The sequence below is a fragment of the Cetorhinus maximus genome, chromosome 13 (genome assembly GCF_964194155.1).
Source record: "Cetorhinus maximus chromosome 13, sCetMax3.hap1.1, whole genome shotgun sequence".
NCBI lineage: Eukaryota > Metazoa > Chordata > Chondrichthyes > Lamniformes > Cetorhinidae > Cetorhinus > Cetorhinus maximus.
The window spans coordinates 67,098,309-67,118,750 of NC_135891.1; the positions used below are offsets into that span (position 1 = coordinate 67,098,309).

The following is a 20,442-nucleotide window of genomic DNA, read 5'->3' on the forward strand; positions in this document are numbered from 1 at the left end:
ATTTTTGTTAGGCCATGTAATTATGCTCTGAGATTTTTAAATTTATTTTTTCTTGGCTTTCCACCCCGCTACACTCCTTTCTTTATTTCATTCCTCATATCTTTTACATTTTTTTGTTTTACCTCTTTTCTTCCTTTTAATATGTGGGTTAATGCCTCTATCAAAACAATGGATGAAATATTTTCATTTGAAATGTCCATATATGGAAATAGAAAAAAATGTAGAATTAAATTTAGAAGAAAAGGAAGTACATCGATATCATAACACATAATAAATCACCTAAGATCATATTACACTGATAAATCAATGATCAGGTTATGGTATTACCAACTCAGTAGATTCTGTAATACAGAAAGTCCTCACTTATGTGGTTGCATTCCTGAAAATCGCATGTTTAAGTGAAATGACTTTAAATGAATCATAGGTTCCCATAGGAATCAATGTTAAAGCCAGAGTTAGGTTCTGTCTCGCCCAGAAAGTTTTAATGTACGAGTCGAAATACTGTACCGTACATCTGTAGCACTGTGCATTTCTAACTGAAATAACTTGCAAAAAAGAATACAAAACAAAATATAAAAGAGATACAATCCAGCATACAATAAAAAAATACATTCACCATAAAGGTACCCGTACTTATAGGAAAGAATTCTCCCCCCACCCGTTGTGTGTGGGGGGGGGGGGGGGGGGGGGGGGGGGGGGGCGGAGTTCAGGAGCGGGCGTGTCTCTGATCAGCTCCCCCAATCGGGGGCACGCCACCATTTTACGTAGGCGGACCAATTAAGGCCCGCCCAAAATGATGTCCACTTGAAAGCGCAATGCACTCCCTATGCGGGCGGTGGGGGGGGGGATTCCCTCAGCCAGGAGTGTGCTCTTTCAAGCATGCGCACGAAAGAGCGCACAGATCTCCCTGAGGCTAAGTGCTGCCTAAGGGAGATCGGCTCGGAATTAAAATTTTTAATACAAATGATAAAAAAAAAATTTCTAACATTGACACTGTCACTTGAGTTGGGACATGTCCATAACTTTTATTGAAAGATTTGATAAACATTTAAAAGCCCTCTTGAAACCTCACCCGGCCCGTGGATGAGGTTTCACGCTTTTTCCGAGGCCCGCCTGGGCTCCAGGCCTGCCTACCAACCTTAAGGTTGAACGGGCAGGTCCATTAATGATTTTAATTAGTCTTTCAATGTCCTCAATAGGCCATTGACAGGTCGGCGGGCGTGCAGCTGAATCGGCTGTGTCCCCGCCTACCTGAAAATGGAAATGACGCAGGGTGACATCGGGAGTTCCATCCGACGTCATCCCGTGTCATTTTACGTGTCGGCGAGCGGACCCTGCCCCCGCTCGCCGACCAGAAGTTCCTGCCCATAGTCTTTCAGATTGACCAGGCTCCGTCTAGTGTCAGAGGTTGGTCAGTGCAGTTAGCAGCTGAAGTCTCAGAACAACCAGCGCTGACCAACTTCTGCCACTAGCAGAGCCCAGGACTTCAGAGGGAGTTCAGCACTGAGCGAAGCCAAGTGTGCAGGCATCAGCCAGGAGAAGAATAGCGGACTCCGGGTCTTAAGGCAAGGACAAAAGGCAGGCGGCAAGGCCATGGAGTAAAGATGGGAAATAAGGGTGGGAGGTGAGGCCTGGGTCCTAGGGTGGGAGGCCAGGCCGGGGAGCAAGGGCAGGGGGATATGGCAGGGGTTCAAGGGTAGGAGGTGAGGCGGGGAGCAAGGGCAGGAGGCGAGGCCTGGAGCAAGGGCTGGAGGGGAGGCCAGGGATCAAGGGTGGGGGGTGAGGCCGGGGAGCGAGGACAGGAGACGAAGCCTAGTAGTGAGGGCGGGAGGTGAGGCCTGGCAGTGAGGGTAGGAGGCGAGGGCAAGAGGTGAGGCTGGGGAGCAAGATCAATAGGTGAGGCCCAGGGTGAAGGGCGGGAGGCGAGGCCAATTGAGGAGGCTGGAGAGCAAGGCCAGCAGCGGGGGAAGAGGGCGAGGGTGGAAGCACTGGGGAAAGTTTTTCTGAGTAGGCAGGTGAGAAGAGGAAACCTGTGGCAAACGTTGTTAAAGTGGAATTGGCATCGCTAATCGGATATTCAGACACTATTTTGTTAACAACATTAAAGCAAAACAACATTAAGTGAGGCAACGTTAATTGAGAACCTACTATTCTCTAAGGCAGTAAAAGCGTTGCCAATGTTCAGTAAAATTGTCACAGACGCTTTTAAGGTGTTTCCCCAAATTGCCCATGATATTGTATTTGTAGGCAAGGGTGTACATTTTACCCTTGAAGTGAGTAATTCAATTTAAAAGTAACCCAGTAGCAAAGCCTTTTTACTTAAAAAAGGTTAGTTTATTTCACACTATTGTCCTGGAAATTATCTAAGAAGATAGTCACCAACACATATACACATGAAGATTAGTTACAGAGGAAGATAATAACAATACTTATAAAAATTGAATCAGTTCAGTCTCTATTGTACGGTTCAGGCCTGGTATTTTGAAGTTGAGATGTTGCATTGTCTGAAGTGAAGGTTCTAAGGTTGCAGGATTGTCTGTGCAGCTGCAATGCCTTCGAATGGCCAGAGGTTGCTTTTACAGGTAAGCTCAGTATATGGAATCAGGTTTACAGGGAAGAGAGAAGGTTGCTTCCTTCACTGGTTCTGCAGGTTCAGCACTTTCAAAACTGCCCAATTACTTACAGCAGAACCACTGGCTGTTTCTGCACACCTTTTTCCTTCTCTCCCTGTTGAGAAGCAATGTCTGGTCAAGATGTCTCTCGCGTGTTGTTTCTTAGATGTTTCTGTGTTGTAGGCAGCTTCCTGCCCTACAGCATGAAGCAACGATGGCTGCTGTCATGCTGAGTCACCATTCCTTATAAAACAAATGATGATTCCATGACATGTTTTGAATTCTTTTTAGCACTTGCATGTTCAAAAGGGCCAAGGTTTTTCACACCTTAAAGTCTTTATCAGTTATTGTCTTTGTTCTTGGAGGGAAACTATCAAGGCAATGGATCTTAGTTAAAAACAAAAATACCTGAAAAAACTCAGCAGGTCTGGCAGCATCTATGGAGAGGAACACAGTTAACGTTTCTAGTCCGAATGACCCTTCAACAGAACTAAGTAAAAATAGAAGAGAGCTGAAATATAAGCTAGTTTAAGGGGCGGGGGGGGGAACAAGTAGAGCTGGATAGAGGGCCAGTGATAGGTGGAGATAATCAAAAGATGTCACAGACAAAAGGATAAAGAGGTGTTGAAGGTGGTGATATTATCTGAGGAATGTGCTAATTAAGGGTAGAAAGCAGGACAAGCAAGGTACAGATAGCCCTAGTGGGGGTGGGGTGGGGTGAAGGAATCAAAAAAGGCTAAAAGGTAGAGATAAAACAATGGATGGAAATACATTTAAAAATAATGGAAGTAGGTGGGAAAAGAAAAATCTATATAAATTATTGGAAAAAAAAAGGGGGGGAATCGGAAAGGGAGTGGGGATGGAGGAGAGAGTTCATGATCTAAAATTGTTGAACTCAATATTCAGTCCGGAAGGCTGTAAAGTGCCTAGTCGGAAGATGAGGTGCTGTTCCTCCAGTTTGCATTGAGCTTCACTGGAACAATGCAGCAAGCCAAGGACGGACATGTGGGCATGACAGCAGGGTGGAGTGTTGAAATGGCAAGCGACAGGGAGGTCTGGGTAATGCTTGCGGACAGACCGATGGTGTTCTGCAAAGCGGTCACCCAGTCTGCGTTTGGTCTCTCCAATGTAGAGGAAACCGCATTGGGAGCAACGAATGCAGTAGACTAAATTGAGGGAAGTGCAAGTGAAATGCTGCTTCACATGAAAGGAATGTTTGGGCCCTTGGACGGTGAGGAGAGGGGAAGTAAAGGGGCAGGTGTTGCACCTTCTGCGGTTGCATGGGAAGGTGCCGTGGGAGGGGGTTGAGGTATAGGGGGTGATGGAGGAGTGGACCAGGATGTCCCGGAGGGAACGATCCCTACGGAATGCCGTCAGGGGGGTGAAGGGAAGAGTGTTTGGTGGTGGCATCATGCTGGAGTAGTCGGAAATGGCGGAGGATGATCTTTTGAATGCGGAGGCTGGTGGGGTGATAAGTGAGCACATGGTCCATCTCTGACACTTACCTTCCCTTCCTTGACCTCTCTGTCTCAATATCTGGTGATAGACTGTCCACCAATATCCATTACAAGCCCACCGACTCCCACAGCTACCTCGACTACAGCTCCTCACACCTCGCTTCCTGTAAGGACTTCATCCCATTCTCTCAGTTCCTTCGCCTCCGTTGCATCTGTTCTGATGATGCCACTTTCAAAAACAGTTCCTCTGACATGTCCTCCTTCTTCCTTAACCGAGGTTTTCCACCCACGGTGGTTGACAGGGCCCTTAACCGTGTCCGGCCCATCTCCCGCGCATCCGCCCTCACACCTTCTTCTCCCTCCCAGAAACATGATAGGGTCCCCCTAGTCCTCACTTATCACCCCACCAGCCTCCGCATTCAAAAATCATCCTCCGCCATCTCCAGCATGATGCCACCACCAAACACGTCTTCCCTTCACCCCCCCGGCGGCATTCCGTAGGGACCGTTCCCTCCGGGACACCCTGGTCCACTCCTCCATCAGCATCTACACCTCAACCCCCTCCCACGGTACCTTCCCATGCAACCGCAGAAGATGCAACACCTGCCCCTTTACTTCCCCTCTCCTCACCGTCCAAGGGCCCAAAAACTCCTTTCAAGTGAAGCAGCATTTCACTTGCACTTCCCTCAATTTAGTCTACTGCATTCGTCGCTCCCAATGCGGTTTCCTCTACATTGGAGAGACCAAACGCAGACTGGGTGACCGCTTTGCAGAACACCTTCGGTCTGTCCACAAGCATTACCCAGACCTCCCTGTTGCTTGCCATTTTAACAATCCACCCTGCTCTCATGTCCATCCTTGGCTTGCTGCATTGTTCCAGTGAAGCTCAACGCAAACTGGGGGAACAGCACCTCATCTTCCGACTAGGCACGTTACAGCCTTCCGGACTGAATATTGAGTTCAACAATTTTAGATCATGAACTCTCTCCTCCATCCCCAAACCCTTTCTGATTCCCCCCTTTTTTTTCCAATAATTTATATAGATTTTTCTTTTCCCACCTACTTCCATTATTTTTAAATGTATTTCCATCCATTGTTTTATCTCTACCTTTTAGCCTTTTTTGATTCCTTCTCCCCACCCCAGCCCCATTAGGTCTATCTGTACCTTGCTTGTCCTGCTTTCTACCCTTAATTAGCACATTCCTCAGATAATATCACCACCTTCAACACCTCTTTATCCTTTTGTCTGTGACATCTTTTGGTTATCTCCACATATCACTGGCCCTCTATCCAGCTCTACTTGTCCCACCCCCCCTTAAACTAGCTTATATTTCAGCTCTCTTCTATTTTTACTTAGTTCTGTTGAAGGGTCATTCGGACTAGAAACGTTAACTGTGCTGCTCTCCGTAGATGCTGCCAGACCTGCTGAGTTTTTCCAGGTAATTTTGTTTTGGATTTCCAGCATCCGCAGTTTTTTGCTTTCATGGATCTTAGTTATACAGTATAGTTAACACTTATAGTTAAGCACTTATTGAATTTCAGAAGTCTTTTCACGTTTGGGAACGTATCCTTGTCTCGTGTTCTTTAGGGAACGAAATCTGCCGTCCTCACTAGGTCTGGCCTACATGACTCCAGATCCGCAGTAATATGGTTGACTTTTAAATGCCCTTGGGTTCAAGAAGGCAGCTTTACCTTCTACCCACTACCTTCTCAAGGGACAATTTGGCTTGGGCAATAAATGCTGACCTAGCCAGCGACACCCACATCCCATAAATGAATAAAGAAAAGATGGCTGAAATCCACAAGAGAAGTCATGTGACCTCTTCCATGTGGTCACTGACTTACAATCCATTTTTTAAAATGTAATCTTTAGAACGGATTTTCTAAAGCTCGGCAATACCATAACTGTACATCGTAACAAATTTAATATCAATGGGTTATTCTGATTAGTAAAACAAAAATATACTTTTCCTGAACATTTAGAAGGATACTTTTTATCCCATCCACATTCGACGGCACGAGAACTGCCTGTGGAATTAAAGGAAAAGGAACAGTTATTTAGTTGACTTTAAAGCACATCATTCCCTCTGCTCCTGAATCACTCCCTATATTCCTGCATCTTCCATATGCTGCTGCATCATTCCCTAAGGGCAGAATTCTCCGGTCGTCACCGTGCGTCATTTAGGTTTTCAGTTCGGCAGGCGCGCAGACAAGTCGGCTGTGCGCCCGCCGAACTGTCAAAGGCCTATTAAGGCCATTTAAATAGTAATTAATTCAATTAGCTGAGCTGCCCGTCCAACCTTAAAGTTAGCGGGCAGGCGAAGAGCCCAGACGGCCTTCACATTTTTCACGAAAGCTCACCCACGGGAGGGATGAGGTTTCGCGAAGTGTTTTAAAAGTCAATAAAAATTTTAAAAATAGTTCTTTAACATGTCCCAGCTCATGTGTCACATGAGGGGGCATGTTTTAAAAGTTTTTATTTCCCTTTATTTAAATTTGCACATGTCAAACCTGTGTGAAAGAGCACAGGGAATCCAACCACCCCCCCACCCCCCCGCCTGCACAGGGAGCACTCAGCACTTCCAGGCAAGTGTCACGCTGGGCGGACCTTAATTGGCCCACCTACATAAAATGGCGGCGCATCCCCGATCGGGTTCTCGCCTCCCCCCCCCCACCGCCCCGGACGGGGGGAAAATTCAGCCCTATGTTTCTGCATCATTCCCTATATGAAGGCGAACATCAGTATATTCTGACTTTGTGCTTATTGGTCAAACGGTTTTCTTAGTTCTCCTGCCATGAGCCCTTATCCCTAATTTCACCAGGGAAGTGTTAAATTATCACCCAGTGCTGCACACATTTGTGTGTGTCTTTGCATAGTACTTTGGTAGTAAGATCATGGACTTTACTCAGTCACCATCTGTTTCAGTGTGTTTCATAAGAAATGGTACATAATCTGCCCTGGATTTGCAGTCCTATGCTGTTGCAATGTAACTCAACATCACTGACAAAGTTCATTCTAAGTGTAACTGGAAGATCCACAAATGTGAAATTTTACCCAAGGGCTTTCACATTGGGAGCAAAGCAAAATCATAAAACCCCAAACACCTCTGAATACAAAAGATATAGAGGGCAAATCATCTTACAATCCAGCATTTTGATTATTCACCATCCTGTCTTATGGTTATTAAATAAATTGTTAAGGCATTAGAGGAAATTAAATGGGAAGAAGGCAATTTGAAGTTTCTTTCTGAAGTTTTCAATTTAGCATGGGTCCTGCACCTTACCCTAGGTCCTAGCTTCACATCCCCTATTGTCATTAAAATAATTTTGCTGCACATCACACTTTTGTAGCACAACAATTACTACAATAAAAACTGCAGAATAACTGACGATTGTTCAGTTGACCTATATAATCCCTAAATCCTTTTTTGGGAGATACTTGTATACTTAGGTATTACAACTATTTGAGACAGGCTGGATGGGGCAGCAGATCTTTTCCTGTCCATCATTTTGTATTTTCATATGCTTATTTCTTGTTTTTCTGCCCCTTATTTTTTCTGTTGATAAAAGCTTGAAGACTAATTTGGTAGATTTTTAAACCTGGCACATACAGCAGAATTGCAAGCACAGTTCACTCTGTTGCCATCTTCCTCAGTATAGCATAGATCACCAGCAATGCAGCCTTTAGAGGTAGACAGCTAAAAAAAAAAGGAGAAAAAAATTCTAACGTTTTCTGAAAGAAATATCTACATTTATATAGCACCTACTGTGATCTCAGAATCTCCCAAAACACTTTAGAACCAACAAATTACTTTTGATGCATAGTCACTCATGCAATGTAGGAAACATGGCAGCCAATCAACACATAGCAAGGTCCTACAAACAGCAATGTGATAATGACCAAATAATTTGTCTTTATCATAAAAGACCTTTTATGAGAGCAGAATTCCCACTTCCATTTTTAGTACTTTGAATCAAAAGCTGAGGGTAACCAACACTACTCTGGGATGTATTTGTATATCAGTATACTCCAATGCTTCAATTTATCCCTTGGATGGCTATATACCCAAACATCTTCTCTACAGTGAACTAGCCCACTGTGTCACAACCTCCTGAGTGTCCATTTCTCCACTACAAGGACTCCTGCAAACAAGATGTGAGATGGCAGCCATTGACACTGACAATTGGGAGACAGTCACTGACAGCCATGATCTCTGAAGGCTGACTGCCTGGAGGGGCATTGGAAGAGGCCAGCAGAAACAAGAAGCTCAGCTGGCCGAGAAGAGGACTCAGGGAAAACAGAGGCTGGTGAATTGTGCACCTTCTCAGACCAGTTTTCCTCTGCTGCAAATACAGCAGAGACTGCCCTAGCAGAGTGGGGCTCTTGAGCTACACCAGGTGATGCATAACACAGAGTTGATCACCATGCTGCAAATCTTCAGGTTTGATTAATTAATTTAGTTAATTTAGCAATGCATCCAGGTTTTCTTTGTTTCAAATGTACATCCTCATGTGCTGTATAAGGGTGCTCGAGCAGAGCAAGAGTTAATTGGGACTGGGGAAACAGTACCGCCCAAAGTGATTTAGAAAGTCATGTGATAGTAGATTGTGTGTAGTAAAGTCTGGAAAGAGCCAGCATGGAGGCAGCACCCAAGCAGGGCAGTACCTTGGAAATGTGCATAGTCATGAGTTGTTAATAAACAGTTTATGTCCAACCATAACAAGCCTCCAGACCTCTTAGTGAGACACCAAACAACCTTACGACATTAGGTTTTGCAGGGAAAAAATATGTGCTGTAAGTACTCACTATGTGAAGACATCTGCGTGGCACTTTTAACATGCAGCATATATCATTGATAATACCATCAAGAATCATCTGTGACCCAAACAACTGTGTTTCATTGTAATACAGGTCTCTGAAATAAAAATGACCATGATAAAATAAGGTGATGATGCATTGAAACGTAATATGCTGCTTTACCAAAGAAATGTTCTCAGGTTTTCAAGGTGGTGCCTGAGGACAGGAGAATTTCAAACGTTACTTGTTTAAAATAGGGTGTAAGGATAAATCCTGTAACAACAGGCCAGTAAGTGTAACCTCGGTGGCGGGAAAGCTTTTAGAAACGATAATCCAGGACAAAATTAAGACTTATTTTGACATGTGTAGATTAATTAAGGAAAGCCAGCACAGATTTGTTAAAGACAAATCGTTTTTAACTAACTTTGCTGAGTTTTTTTGATGAGGGGCAGAGAGAGCTGATGAGGGTAATGCAGTTAATGTGGTGCACATGGAGTTCCAGGGCACATTTGATAAAGTTTGATAACGGGCTTGCCAGCAAAGTTGAAACCCATGGAATAAAAGGAGCAGTGGCAGCATAGATATGAAGTTGGCTGAGCGACAGAAAAAGAGAGTAGTGGTGAAAGGTTGTTTTTCAGACTGAGGGAAGATATACAGTGGGGTTCCCTTGGGGTTGATACTTGGATTACTACTCTTGACTATATTATTGGCTTAGACATGTAACTTGCAAGTATGGTGAAATGTAAGGAAAATAGCGAAAGACTTCAAGAAGACAGGCTAGTGGAATGGGCAGATGCAGACCCAGAGGAAGATGGAGAGCCTCTACATCCTGTCGAAAATCCCAGAAATGGCCTAAATTTCCAAGTCCACCCCCAAACCCAGCATTTCCCATCTTTGCAGGGGCAGGAATGGAGTTGGGGTGGGGTTCACCTATGCACGACACACGGAGGCAGCAGGATATTTAAATCACCAGCTGCCTTCACTAAAATGGGATTTTGAAAGGCCGGAAGTGTGGAATCCGGAACAGATTAGAACATGTAAGAAGATGTCTGAATTTGGCAGATCCTTGTGGATAGCCAGAGTACCCTTTGGAGAGGTAAGGTACATCTTTGGACAGGGTTCCAGGACACATCTGACACAGGTAAGGCACCCTTTGGGATTGTTAAAAGTGAACATGCTTACACATTGTTTACACACAAACTTATTGGAAATGTCAAGCTGTTAAAGAATTGTCCAGCTATTAAGGAACTGTTAAAGAGCTGTCCAGGTGTCAAGGCACCATTAAATAGCTGTCCAGCTGTCAAGGAAGCATCAAAGCTGTCAAGGAACTGTCCAAGGATACTACCTGAGTTGGCATGGAGGGTGTAAGGGCATGGGTAAGGGGCATGGATTGGCACTAAATTGACATGGGTGTGTGGGGCATTGAGGTGGGTAAAGGGACACTAAGTCGGCATTGGGGATATGAGGCAATGGGGATGGGTTTGCATAGGGTTGTGAGGGGCCATAGTTGGTGGGGGCATCGACTGGCATGAATGGTGGTAGGGAGTGTGTGGGGAGGGGGCAGTGAGGACTGGAGGATGTCTTTTGTTTTATTATTATTTTTAATTTATTTAAACACAGCGTTGAAGTGCAGAGGCAGGTCTTGCACCTAGCCCGCCTCTGCACTCACTCCGGGGTTGCTCGCCCTGGTTCCTATTAAAGCCCGCCTCCATCCCTCGACCAAAAATCTGATCTCCAGGGCAGAGATTTTCAAAGGCTGGGCTCTCCAAGTCAGGATATCTCCGAACTCTGTGAGCCCAACCTGGGGGCAAAAATCTGGGCCATAATTCAATACAGATAATTGCGAAGGAATAGATTTTGGTAGGAAGGATAAGGAGAGGCAATATAATCTAAAGGGTACAACTCTAGGGGGGGTGCAGGAACAGAGTGAAGTGAGGGCATAGGTACACAAATTGTTAAAGGCACTAGGGCCAGTTGAGAAAGTGGTTAACCAGGCATACAGGATGCTGGGTTCTATAAATAGAGGTATAGAGTACAAAAACAAGAAAGCTATGATGAATCTTTATAAAACACTGGTTCGGCCTCAAGTGGAGTATTGTAACAATTCTGGGCACCATACTTTAAGAAGAATGTGAAGGCTTTAGAGAGGGTGTAGAAAAGATTCATGAGAATGGTTCCAGGGATGAGAAACTTCAGTTATGTGGATAAATTGGAGAACCTGGAGTTTTCTCCTGAAAGAGAAGGTTGATCGAGGTTATCAAAATCATGAGAGGTCTAGACAGAGTAGATAGAGGAAACTGTTCCTATTGGCAGAAGAGTCGAAATCAAAGGACACAGATTTAAGGTGACTAACAAAAAAACTAAAGATAACATGAGAAAAAAACCTTTTATACAGCAAATGGTTATGATCTGGAATGCACTGTCTGAGAGGGTCCTGGAGGTATTTTCAAACATAGCTTTCAAGAGGGAATTGGACCAGCATCTGAAGAGAAAAACTTTGCTACCAGGGAGGGCTAGATGAGTGAGAACAGCTAAATTATTCTTGCAGAAACCCGGCATGAACTCAGCTTGCCAAATGACTTCCTTTTTGCTGTAACCATTCTATGAATTTAAGGTGGGCATGCCTTCCTGAAAACGAGCTGGCAATTCAAGCCAAATTCAATCAGACAGATCTAAGAAGTATATTATAGCCACAGCACCTGCAGAGCATTTCCAGCATTTCTGTTTTATCACAGCCACAGCACACCCTGTCATGCTGAGGTATGCTATGGGTGTTATGTCCATTAGCTTCCAGATACTGATTTCCTGATCTCAACCATGTTATAGGTAGGGTTGACAATTCTGGTTGGATGTATTCTGGGAGGTTCCATCTCGCGACCTCTCATGTCCAACCACCCTGTGCCACCATTGGTCACCTAACATGTTCATCTTGTGGCACAGCACATTCCCACTGCAATTTGTAAGCATTGATTTTCTATTACCCAATTCAATGATCCTTCTTTCCCCATCTTCAGTATTTTCATAATTAATAAACAGGAGTGTTCAAGAAAAACCAAAAAGAAATCACAGCAGTGTTCAGGGATGAATCTTCAATTCCTGGAGCACAATCCTAAAGAGTTTGCAACCCTAGCTATGGGAAGGTTTGCCAAACATTGCTGTTCAAGTCAGAACAATTTCCACCTAACTAGCTCTAATGCTTCCCAATCAATACCCAGCACTGGAAAGGATACTGCTCTGCATTTCTTCCTAGGTAGAGATATCAATATGAACCGAAAGGTGGCATCACCATGCTTGTCTGGGGAGTGAAAATAATTACACTGAAATAGCTCTTATAAGAGAGGAGTAAATAATTTCCCCATCTCACCAAGGTCTGCTGCAGATAGTCATAGCACCTCACTGCTGCTTCAAATAAGATCAAGCACCTAAGCAAACCAGAGGTTAAACCTGGGACCTTCCTGGTCTATATGGCTCAGTGTTACATCAAGCAGTATTGGGTTATATTACATAAGAAATAGGAACAGGGGTAGACCATTCGGCCCCTCACATCCCAGGAACAAATAAAAATAATGAAGGAACAATACTGTATTAACACTCAAGAAACCTGCCATCACAGGACAAAGTAGTCTTCTTAATTAATAGCCTAACTACCACATTAAACATCCACTTCCAATACCACTGGCAACCAATTCATCAAAACTTCTTCAACAGCACCTCCCAAATCTGTGATATCTACCACTTAGAGGGTATGGACAGCCTGTGCCATCAATTCCAAGTGCCGCTCCAAGTCACAGACCATTCTGATTTGAACATATATTGTAGCTCCTTCATTGGCACTGCAGCATTTCAAGAAGGTGACTCATCACTATCTTCTCAAAGGCAACTAAGAGTGGAAAATAAATGGGTGGGATGGCTAGTGGAGAATATACAAATAAAACAAAAACATTGAGCAAATTTGTGCAGAGTCAAATTCATTGTATCCAATGATCAAATTCCTGTATGGATTACATGATTGAAATCATTAATCCGCTTATTCTAACACATAGAGGAATTTCAATTTCACAGAATGGGATTTGAGTAATATCGATATTGGTGCCCAGCTTTTATCTTATGATGTCAATTTACAATAAATGATGGCAAGTATATTATTCAGTACAAATTCCAGTACGAACATGCATTTGCTACCTTCCATGTCATATCTATTTTGAAATATCATCTTAACGTTCTGTCACCTTTTAGTTGCATAAGTATTGCTCTGCACCAACTTGTAGATCATCGACAGGGTCTTAAATATTAGAGCTGCAAGACAAAAAATTATCAGTCCAAGAAATTTTTATCTTCAAAAATCCATCATTTCTGCCTGCATCTTATATTAGCCAAAAATAGGTTCATACTCCCCACACAATCATCCTCAAATCTTGGCTGTTATCAAGAGAAGGCACTCCAGATCAGTCCTTCACATCTACTACCTCTGAGCTGGGAACAGGATTCTTGACAGCTTGGGACCACATTGCATCAAAACATCTCAATGCTTCACACATAAACGATAACATATATTTATATAAGTACCTTTAGAATACAAGAACACAAGAAATTGGAGCAGAAGGCCATATGGCCCGTTGTGTCTGCTCCGCCATTTAATGCAATCATGGCTAATCCTCGGCTTCAGTTCCACTTTCCCACCTGCTCCCTGTATCCTTTGATTCCCTGAGACCAAAAATCTGTCTATCCCAGCCTTAAACGTATTCAACGACAGAGCATCCACAACTCTTCGGGATAGAGAATTCCAAAGATTCACAACCCTTTGATTGAAGTAATTTCTCATCTCAGACCTAAATGATCAGCCCCTTATCCTGAGACTGTGCCCCCATGTTTTAGGTGCTCTGACCAGTGGAAAAAGTCTCTCAGCATTTGTCTGATCAAGCCCCTCCAGAATCTTGTATGGTTCAATGAGATTGCCTGTCATTCTTCTAAATTCCAGAGAATATAGGCGTAACTTACTCAGCCTCTCAGTACAACCCCTCATCCGAGGGGCTAATTTAGTGAACCTTCACAGTACCGTCTCCAATGTAAGTATATCCTTTCTTAAATAATGGAGGCCAAATCACTCACACAGTATTCCAGATGTGGTCTCAATAAAGCTCTGTACAACTGTGGCAAAACTTCTTTATTGTTGTACTCCAATCCCTTTGCAATAAAGGCCAACACGCCATTTTAAAAAAATATTTTGCTTTTCTATTCTTACAACCAAACCACTTAACTTCACACTTCCCCACATTATACTTTACCTGCCATTTATTGCCCACTCACTAACCTGTCTAAATTGCTTTGCAGCCTCTACGTCCTCCCCACAGCTTACCTTTCCACCTAGCTTTGTATTGTCAGCAAGCTTAGATATATTATTCCCTTCATCATTAATATAGATGGTAAATAGCTGAGGCCCCAGCACTGATCCTTGCAGCGCTCCACTAGCCACAGCCTGCCAACTTGAAAATGCCCTGTTTATGCCCCCTCTCTGCTTCCTGTCCATTAACCAGCCCTCTGTCCATGCTAATAAATCATCTGCAAATCCATGAGCTGGGTAATTGGATTTATTCAAGGCAGAGTTGAAGAGATTTTTGGTAGACAAGGGCGTCAATGATTATGAGGGACAGACAGGAAAATGGAGATTAAAGTATTTCATGTATAAGGACAGCAGTCTTTATCAGTGTCTGTCTCTGTGAGAGGCTTTACTGAACTGCTCTAAGGTGTCTGCCTCCAGAAGGAGCCTCATGGAACAGCCACATGACTACAGAAAGACAGGTGTGACGGAGATTACATTTCAAAACCCAAACATCCCCTTTATACATTGAACAAAAGATACAAACATCCCCCTTTTCCTAGTGAACAAAAGACACCTTCACATGTACAATCCTGTGTGACTGTGAGTTACCCACATTACCCACTATACACCCTTTGTTTCTTTTTATTTATTTATAGGATGTGGGCGTTGCTGGCTAGGCCAGCATTCATTGCCCATTCCCAATTGCTGTTGAGAAGGTGGTGGTGAGCTGCCTTCATGAACTGCTGCACTCCACGTGGTGTAGGTACACCCACAGAGCTGTTGGGGAAGGGATTCCAAGATTTTGACCCAGTGACGCCCTGGAACTCCCTCATTAACCACTGCACTAACCACATTTTGTTCTAATAGTCAGTCACTGCATGTGAATTGGAGACATAGGGTGGAATTTTCCAAGTGTGATAATTGGAAAATATGGCGGGTCCCACTTCACAACGGCGTGAAGGCAGGTTGTAATCTTCCGATCAGCCCGCCAACGACGGGCCACGTTTCCCACCATCGGTCAGCGGGGAACTAATTGTAATACATTAGCACATAATTAAAAGGCCATTCCACCAGGCTTTTGGAACCCCACTGTATCGTCCGTCCACGTCAGCGTGAAAGCACGCCGACGTGTTTCACAACAGCACACAGGCGATGTGCACTTGGCGGCCTTCGCTTTGGGTGAACTGAGGTTGAGTGAGTAGCAGCGTTCACCACAGCTTGCCCGTTGTTTACAGGCCTCAGGAGCACCATGGTGGTGGGGGACACTGATGCCTGGCCCCACAGGCGACTGCTGAGGAATGGGGGTTGTTTGGGGGCAAGTGCTGGCCAGCCTCGGAGGCAACTGCTGAGGGGTGGGGGTGTCCGGGAGCAACTGCTGGGGAGTGGGGCTGTCCGGGGGCAAGTGCTGGCCAGCTTTTAAGCAAGTGAAGCGGCCACGTATTAGGGGTACCTGCATAAACTGGCCATGCCTCCGCAAATGAGACAGATCAGGCTCAGCCACAGTGATACGATTGGGGTCAGGCTCCTAGCTGCCTGCCCATGCAGGCAATGCGGAGGCACCAAAGGGCCACCAAGCATTCCATACCTTACTCCCACCCCCCACCCCCCCCACCCACCCCATAGACTTCGAGTCTGCCACCACTTTATTGGACCGTGGAGCAGTTGGACTGCACACGTTGTACAATCTCCTCGCCAACACTGGCCACATAGCAGTCACTGGTGGAGGCGCTCACAGCCCCTTGCAATCTCAGCATCCCAGTTTGGACCAGTGACCCCCATGTCGCAGGTTGACAGGGCAGCCATGCAGCGCACATCTCTGCCCTCCGAGGGGGTGACCAGCCCTCTCTGGGAAGCATTAAGCGGTGGTCACACAGGGCCAGGAAAGGTGTTAAGTCCAGCCTGATAACCACGTCTCTCTCTCTTTCATGCTGCAGGAGGACCACGTCAGGATCATGGACCCTGGTGACCTAGTTGTATGCCTGATGGCCTACAGAGACCGTAGAAGACGGAGGAGAGAGCGACTGAGGCACGAGCAGCAACCTCATGAAGAAGGAGCAGCAGGGGCTCCTGCACACGCTGCCCAGGAGCGACAGCAAGCCATGGCTAGTCGGTGCCTAGCGACACCCAGGCTCTGTAGACACCGCCTGCCATTCCTTGAGAACTAGTATCGCTGACGACTGCACATGTCTAGGGACCTGGTGGCTCACATCTGCCACTTACTGCAGGATTTGGCGCCAAAGGGACATGGAGGGCATCCACTGTCAGTGGCTGTGAAAGTGAACAATTTCTATGCCAGTGGCTCCTTTCAGGGCTCCACAGGTGACCTCTGTGGGATTTCACAATCTGCCACCCACAAATGCATCCATGAGATCATGGATGCCACCTTCTCCATGGCACACAACTTTGTGCATTTCGCCCAGGACCAAGACAGCAAGGATGCAAGGGCCATTGGATTTGCCCTGATCTTGGGATCCCCACAGGTGCAGGGTGCGATTGACTGAGCTCATGTGGTGCTCAGGTCTCCATTGCTACACTCAGTGGACTTCATCAACCGCAAGGGCTTCCACTCACTGAATGTGCAGCTGGTATGCGGCCACCAGAAACGCATCCTGCAGGTATGCACACAGTTTGCAGGAACAGTGCACAACGCCTACATCCTGAGTCGTTCGCAGATCCCTGCAGTCTTCCAGGGTCCACAGAGGCTGCAGGGTTGGCTCCTTAGGGACAAGGGCTACTTGCAGAGGCTGTAGCTGGTGACACGCATGTGGCGGCCTCAGACTGCAGCAGAGCGACGCTATAATGAGGCTCATGCAGCAGCTTGCAACTTCGCAGAGCAGACCATCGGGATGCTGAAGAAGCGGTTCCGGTGCCTGGACCAGTCTGGTGGAGCCCTACAATACAGTCTGCAGATGGTATCACACATCATCGCCGTCTGCTGCACCCTTTACAACCTGGTGCTGTAACAGGGCGAGGAGCTGGCTGAGGAAGAGATGGAAGTGCTGCATGTCTCCTCTGATGAGGAGGACATCGACAGGGATGAGGGTGAGGGGGTCCTCGGTGTTGAAGACAATGGGATGAGACTCTCGCACTGGCTAGACAAGACAGGCGCACTTGGGAGGCCCTCATAGCTGCCAAATTTGTGGAGGATGACGACGACATGCACTGAGGTGACTTCATAGATCTTCACATCGCAGTTGTGAACGTTTGACTCCAGTCTGGCTTATTACCCTCTTTTGAGAATGCTCCTGTCATGGAGTTGCAGTGGAGGACCTAATAGTCGCTTGATTACAGGAGGATGATGACAACATGCAGTGAGGACATTCCACAGATCTTCACATAGCCTCTGAGAATGTCTGATTCCTGTCTGGCCAAGGGCAGCTCGCTTTCACAGAATCACAGTACAGAAGAGGCCCTTCGGCCCATCGAGTCTGCACCGACACGTGAGAAACACCTGACCTACCTACCTAATCCCATTTACCAGCACCTGGCCCATAACCTTGAATGTTATGACGTGCCAAGTGCTCATCCAGGTACTTTTTAAAGGATGTGAGGCAACCCGCTGCCACCACCCTCCCAAGCAGTGCATTCCAGACCGTCACCACCCTCTGGGTAAAAGTTTTTCCTCACATCCCCCTGAACCTCCTGCCCCTCAGCTTGAACTTATGCCCCCTTTGACTGACCCTTCAACTTCGCTCCATGATCAGGGCCATCTCAGAGATGCAGCCATGAAACTTTAAATGCATCTGATTCTGTGTTCGCCTTCAGCACCTTAGCCCTTCAGGAGCTGGTGCACAGCATCACTGGTCGCAGATGCCTGTGTGATGGGGGCCAGCCCTACCTTAAAGGTGCTGAGAGCACACAGAGAACTCTGTGGTGCCTGCCCACTACATTCTGGCAGCAATCACCAGCACTGCCGAGGTGCAGGCATCAGTAATGTTTCCAGGGAGTGTGAGGCTGGACCATCACTGTGGTCTGAAGGCTGCACAAAGCACAGGGAAGAGGCCCTGGACTGAGACACCTGCCTTTTATCTTGTGCAGAAAGGTGCAATAACACTGCTCATCAGAACAAGGAGCCATAGGCAGGGAGACATTCTTGGGAGTTTATTGACAATAGTGAACATTATGTACAAGTGATTAACACCCATGCCCAGGCTGTGCAACTAACTCTCTTTAACTTTCCTAACCCTGCCGCTACGTCTTGGTGCTCCCCGGACATCCACAGCGGAGGTGGAGGCAGCCTGCTGACTGTGACGCCCTGTCTAAGATGACTTTGGTGGGCCTCCTCTGGAGAGCTGAGACTTGGAGGGCGTCGGCCTGCTTTCAGGGTCCTGCTGTGTGGCAGTGGCAGCCTCCTCGGCCTGTGAAGCTGGATTTGCGGAGGTCACAGGAGGAGGGGAGTCAGGTGCGCCAATTACTCCCAGAGTCACCTGGGTGGGTGGTCCCGGAGTGTGCACCTACTGATCCTCCTTCGCATGGGTGCCCGAGGGCCACTGGCTGACTCCATGAGCGGAAGGGGTAGCTGGGGTGAGATCGAGCTGCCCAGCATCCCTCTCGTGTACACAATGTTGGAGGCCAACTGTGGCATCATCAATGGAGTTAAGCCCACGCAGCAGTGCAGGAGTGAGGTCCTGGACCAAGGTCTCCATGGTGGCCGCCATCCTGCCAGTGTTGACCTCGGTGCGTTGCAATGCCGACACTATCACCTCAGCCTGCAGACGGACGGACTCCTCCATTGTGCCTTGCAATCTGAGGAGTGCAGTGGACATCCCTTCCTGATGTTCCCGAGCTTGCCTTTGCAGCTCCAACGACTGTGACATGACCAAGTCCAGAGGCTCGTCATCTGACTCGGACTCAGCAATTGCCTCCAGCAGTCCTCCGAGTGCCGGGGGCCTGAAAGTCCCTGTTTCCACCTGCTGTGGATCAGACAGTGCGATGTGTTCACCAGATTGTGATCCGGAGGCTACTCTAAAGCTAGGTCCCACCAAGGTGTATGTCTGCACTGGTGGAGGGTGCAGGTGAACGCTGTGACGGGACTTCAGGGGGGGACTTCAGATTCCTTTTCGGAGGTTTCTTCGGGGCTTGATTGGAGACCCTGGGTCGTGGACTCCATCAGCTGTGTCCCAGATGTGCCTGCGAAAGCAAGGGGAGATAATTAGTGCATGGCAGTGGCCTGTGAAAGACACATCACTCACACACGGTTGCCTGATGGTTGTCGCACTGCTGAATCCTCACTTGGTAGACCAATGCCGACCTCACCGTCAGCACAGGAATGGTCCCGGTCATCGCCGGCCAGCTGGATGGCTCTGTTTTCAGATTCTGAGAGAACTCTGAATTCCAGCAACCCTCCACCTTTCCCTCCTGTTGTGAGCCAGTTTGTTCTGCATGGATAGAGATGGGGAGAGCGTGTCATGACGCCTGCTGGGCCAGATGATAAGTATGGCTGGCCTGTGTGGGTGGTAAGTGATCCCATGGACGGGATGAGGACAATGATGGTGTGTGTGAAAGAGTGAACGGTGATGTCCCTTGCACTGGCAGGGGGTGAGGGCCTTTTGTGTGTGTGTGTGTGTATGTGTGATGGGTTTGTGTGTGAGTTGGGAGTGATGAAAAGAGTGACTTACCCTGGCAGAATGGAGGAGAGCTTTCATCCTTTTGTGGCACTGGGTGTCTGTCCTCTGCAGGGTGTTCGCACTGACCACCGTTGCCACCACCTCCCAAGCCTGGTTAGTAACGTTGCTGCCCATCCTGTGGCCAGAGCGGGGGTAGAGCACATCCTGGCGGGCTTCTACAGCATCCAGCTGTCACTCGAGGGTCCCGTCATTGAAGTGGGGGCTGCAGTCTTTTTTTCTTTGCTGGCCATGTCTCCCAGGCAGCGATGGTGAGCTGGTGGTGATGAGCGCTTTGCTGGTGGCTGCCTTTTAAAGATGGCAGCCGGCGTGATGCAACAACAGGGTGATGGCGAGCAGGCGAATGGGAGCCCGTCGCCATGGAAACAGCATTTTTCACAGGAGTGAATATATAATGAGGCGGGCTCAGGAAGATACAGCGTGAAAACCCACCATTTTCATCGGCAGGTAGGACTCCATTTTACCCGCCCGCTACCACACTTAGTGTAATTCTGGGAAAATTCAGTCCATAGAATCGTGCAGGTCTCTTAATGGTGCCTGTGCACATTGACATTGGCTGTTTGTCTGGGTGATGTTCTTTGTTTGGAGAGTGTCGTTCCCATGGCCCTTGTTGCCTTGGTGACTCTTGTTG

At 46.9% G+C, this 20,442-nt stretch overlaps 1 protein-coding gene across 1 annotated transcript in view; it reads right to left on the reverse strand.

Annotated features, from left to right (window-relative positions):
- Nucleotides 1–20,442, reverse strand: part of spo11 (SPO11 initiator of meiotic double stranded breaks) — a 98,121-nt gene that overhangs the window by 61,866 nt on the left and 15,813 nt on the right. Inside the window, exons 4-7 of the mRNA XM_078554721.1 lie at nucleotides 13,097–13,163; nucleotides 8,877–8,985; nucleotides 7,681–7,767; nucleotides 6,061–6,097 (exon numbers count right to left, since the gene is read on the reverse strand). Of these exons, the coding sequence (XP_078410847.1) occupies nucleotides 6,061–6,097; nucleotides 7,681–7,767; nucleotides 8,877–8,985; nucleotides 13,097–13,163 (300 nt within the window). The remainder of the gene's footprint in view (nucleotides 1–6,060; nucleotides 6,098–7,680; nucleotides 7,768–8,876; nucleotides 8,986–13,096; nucleotides 13,164–20,442) is intronic.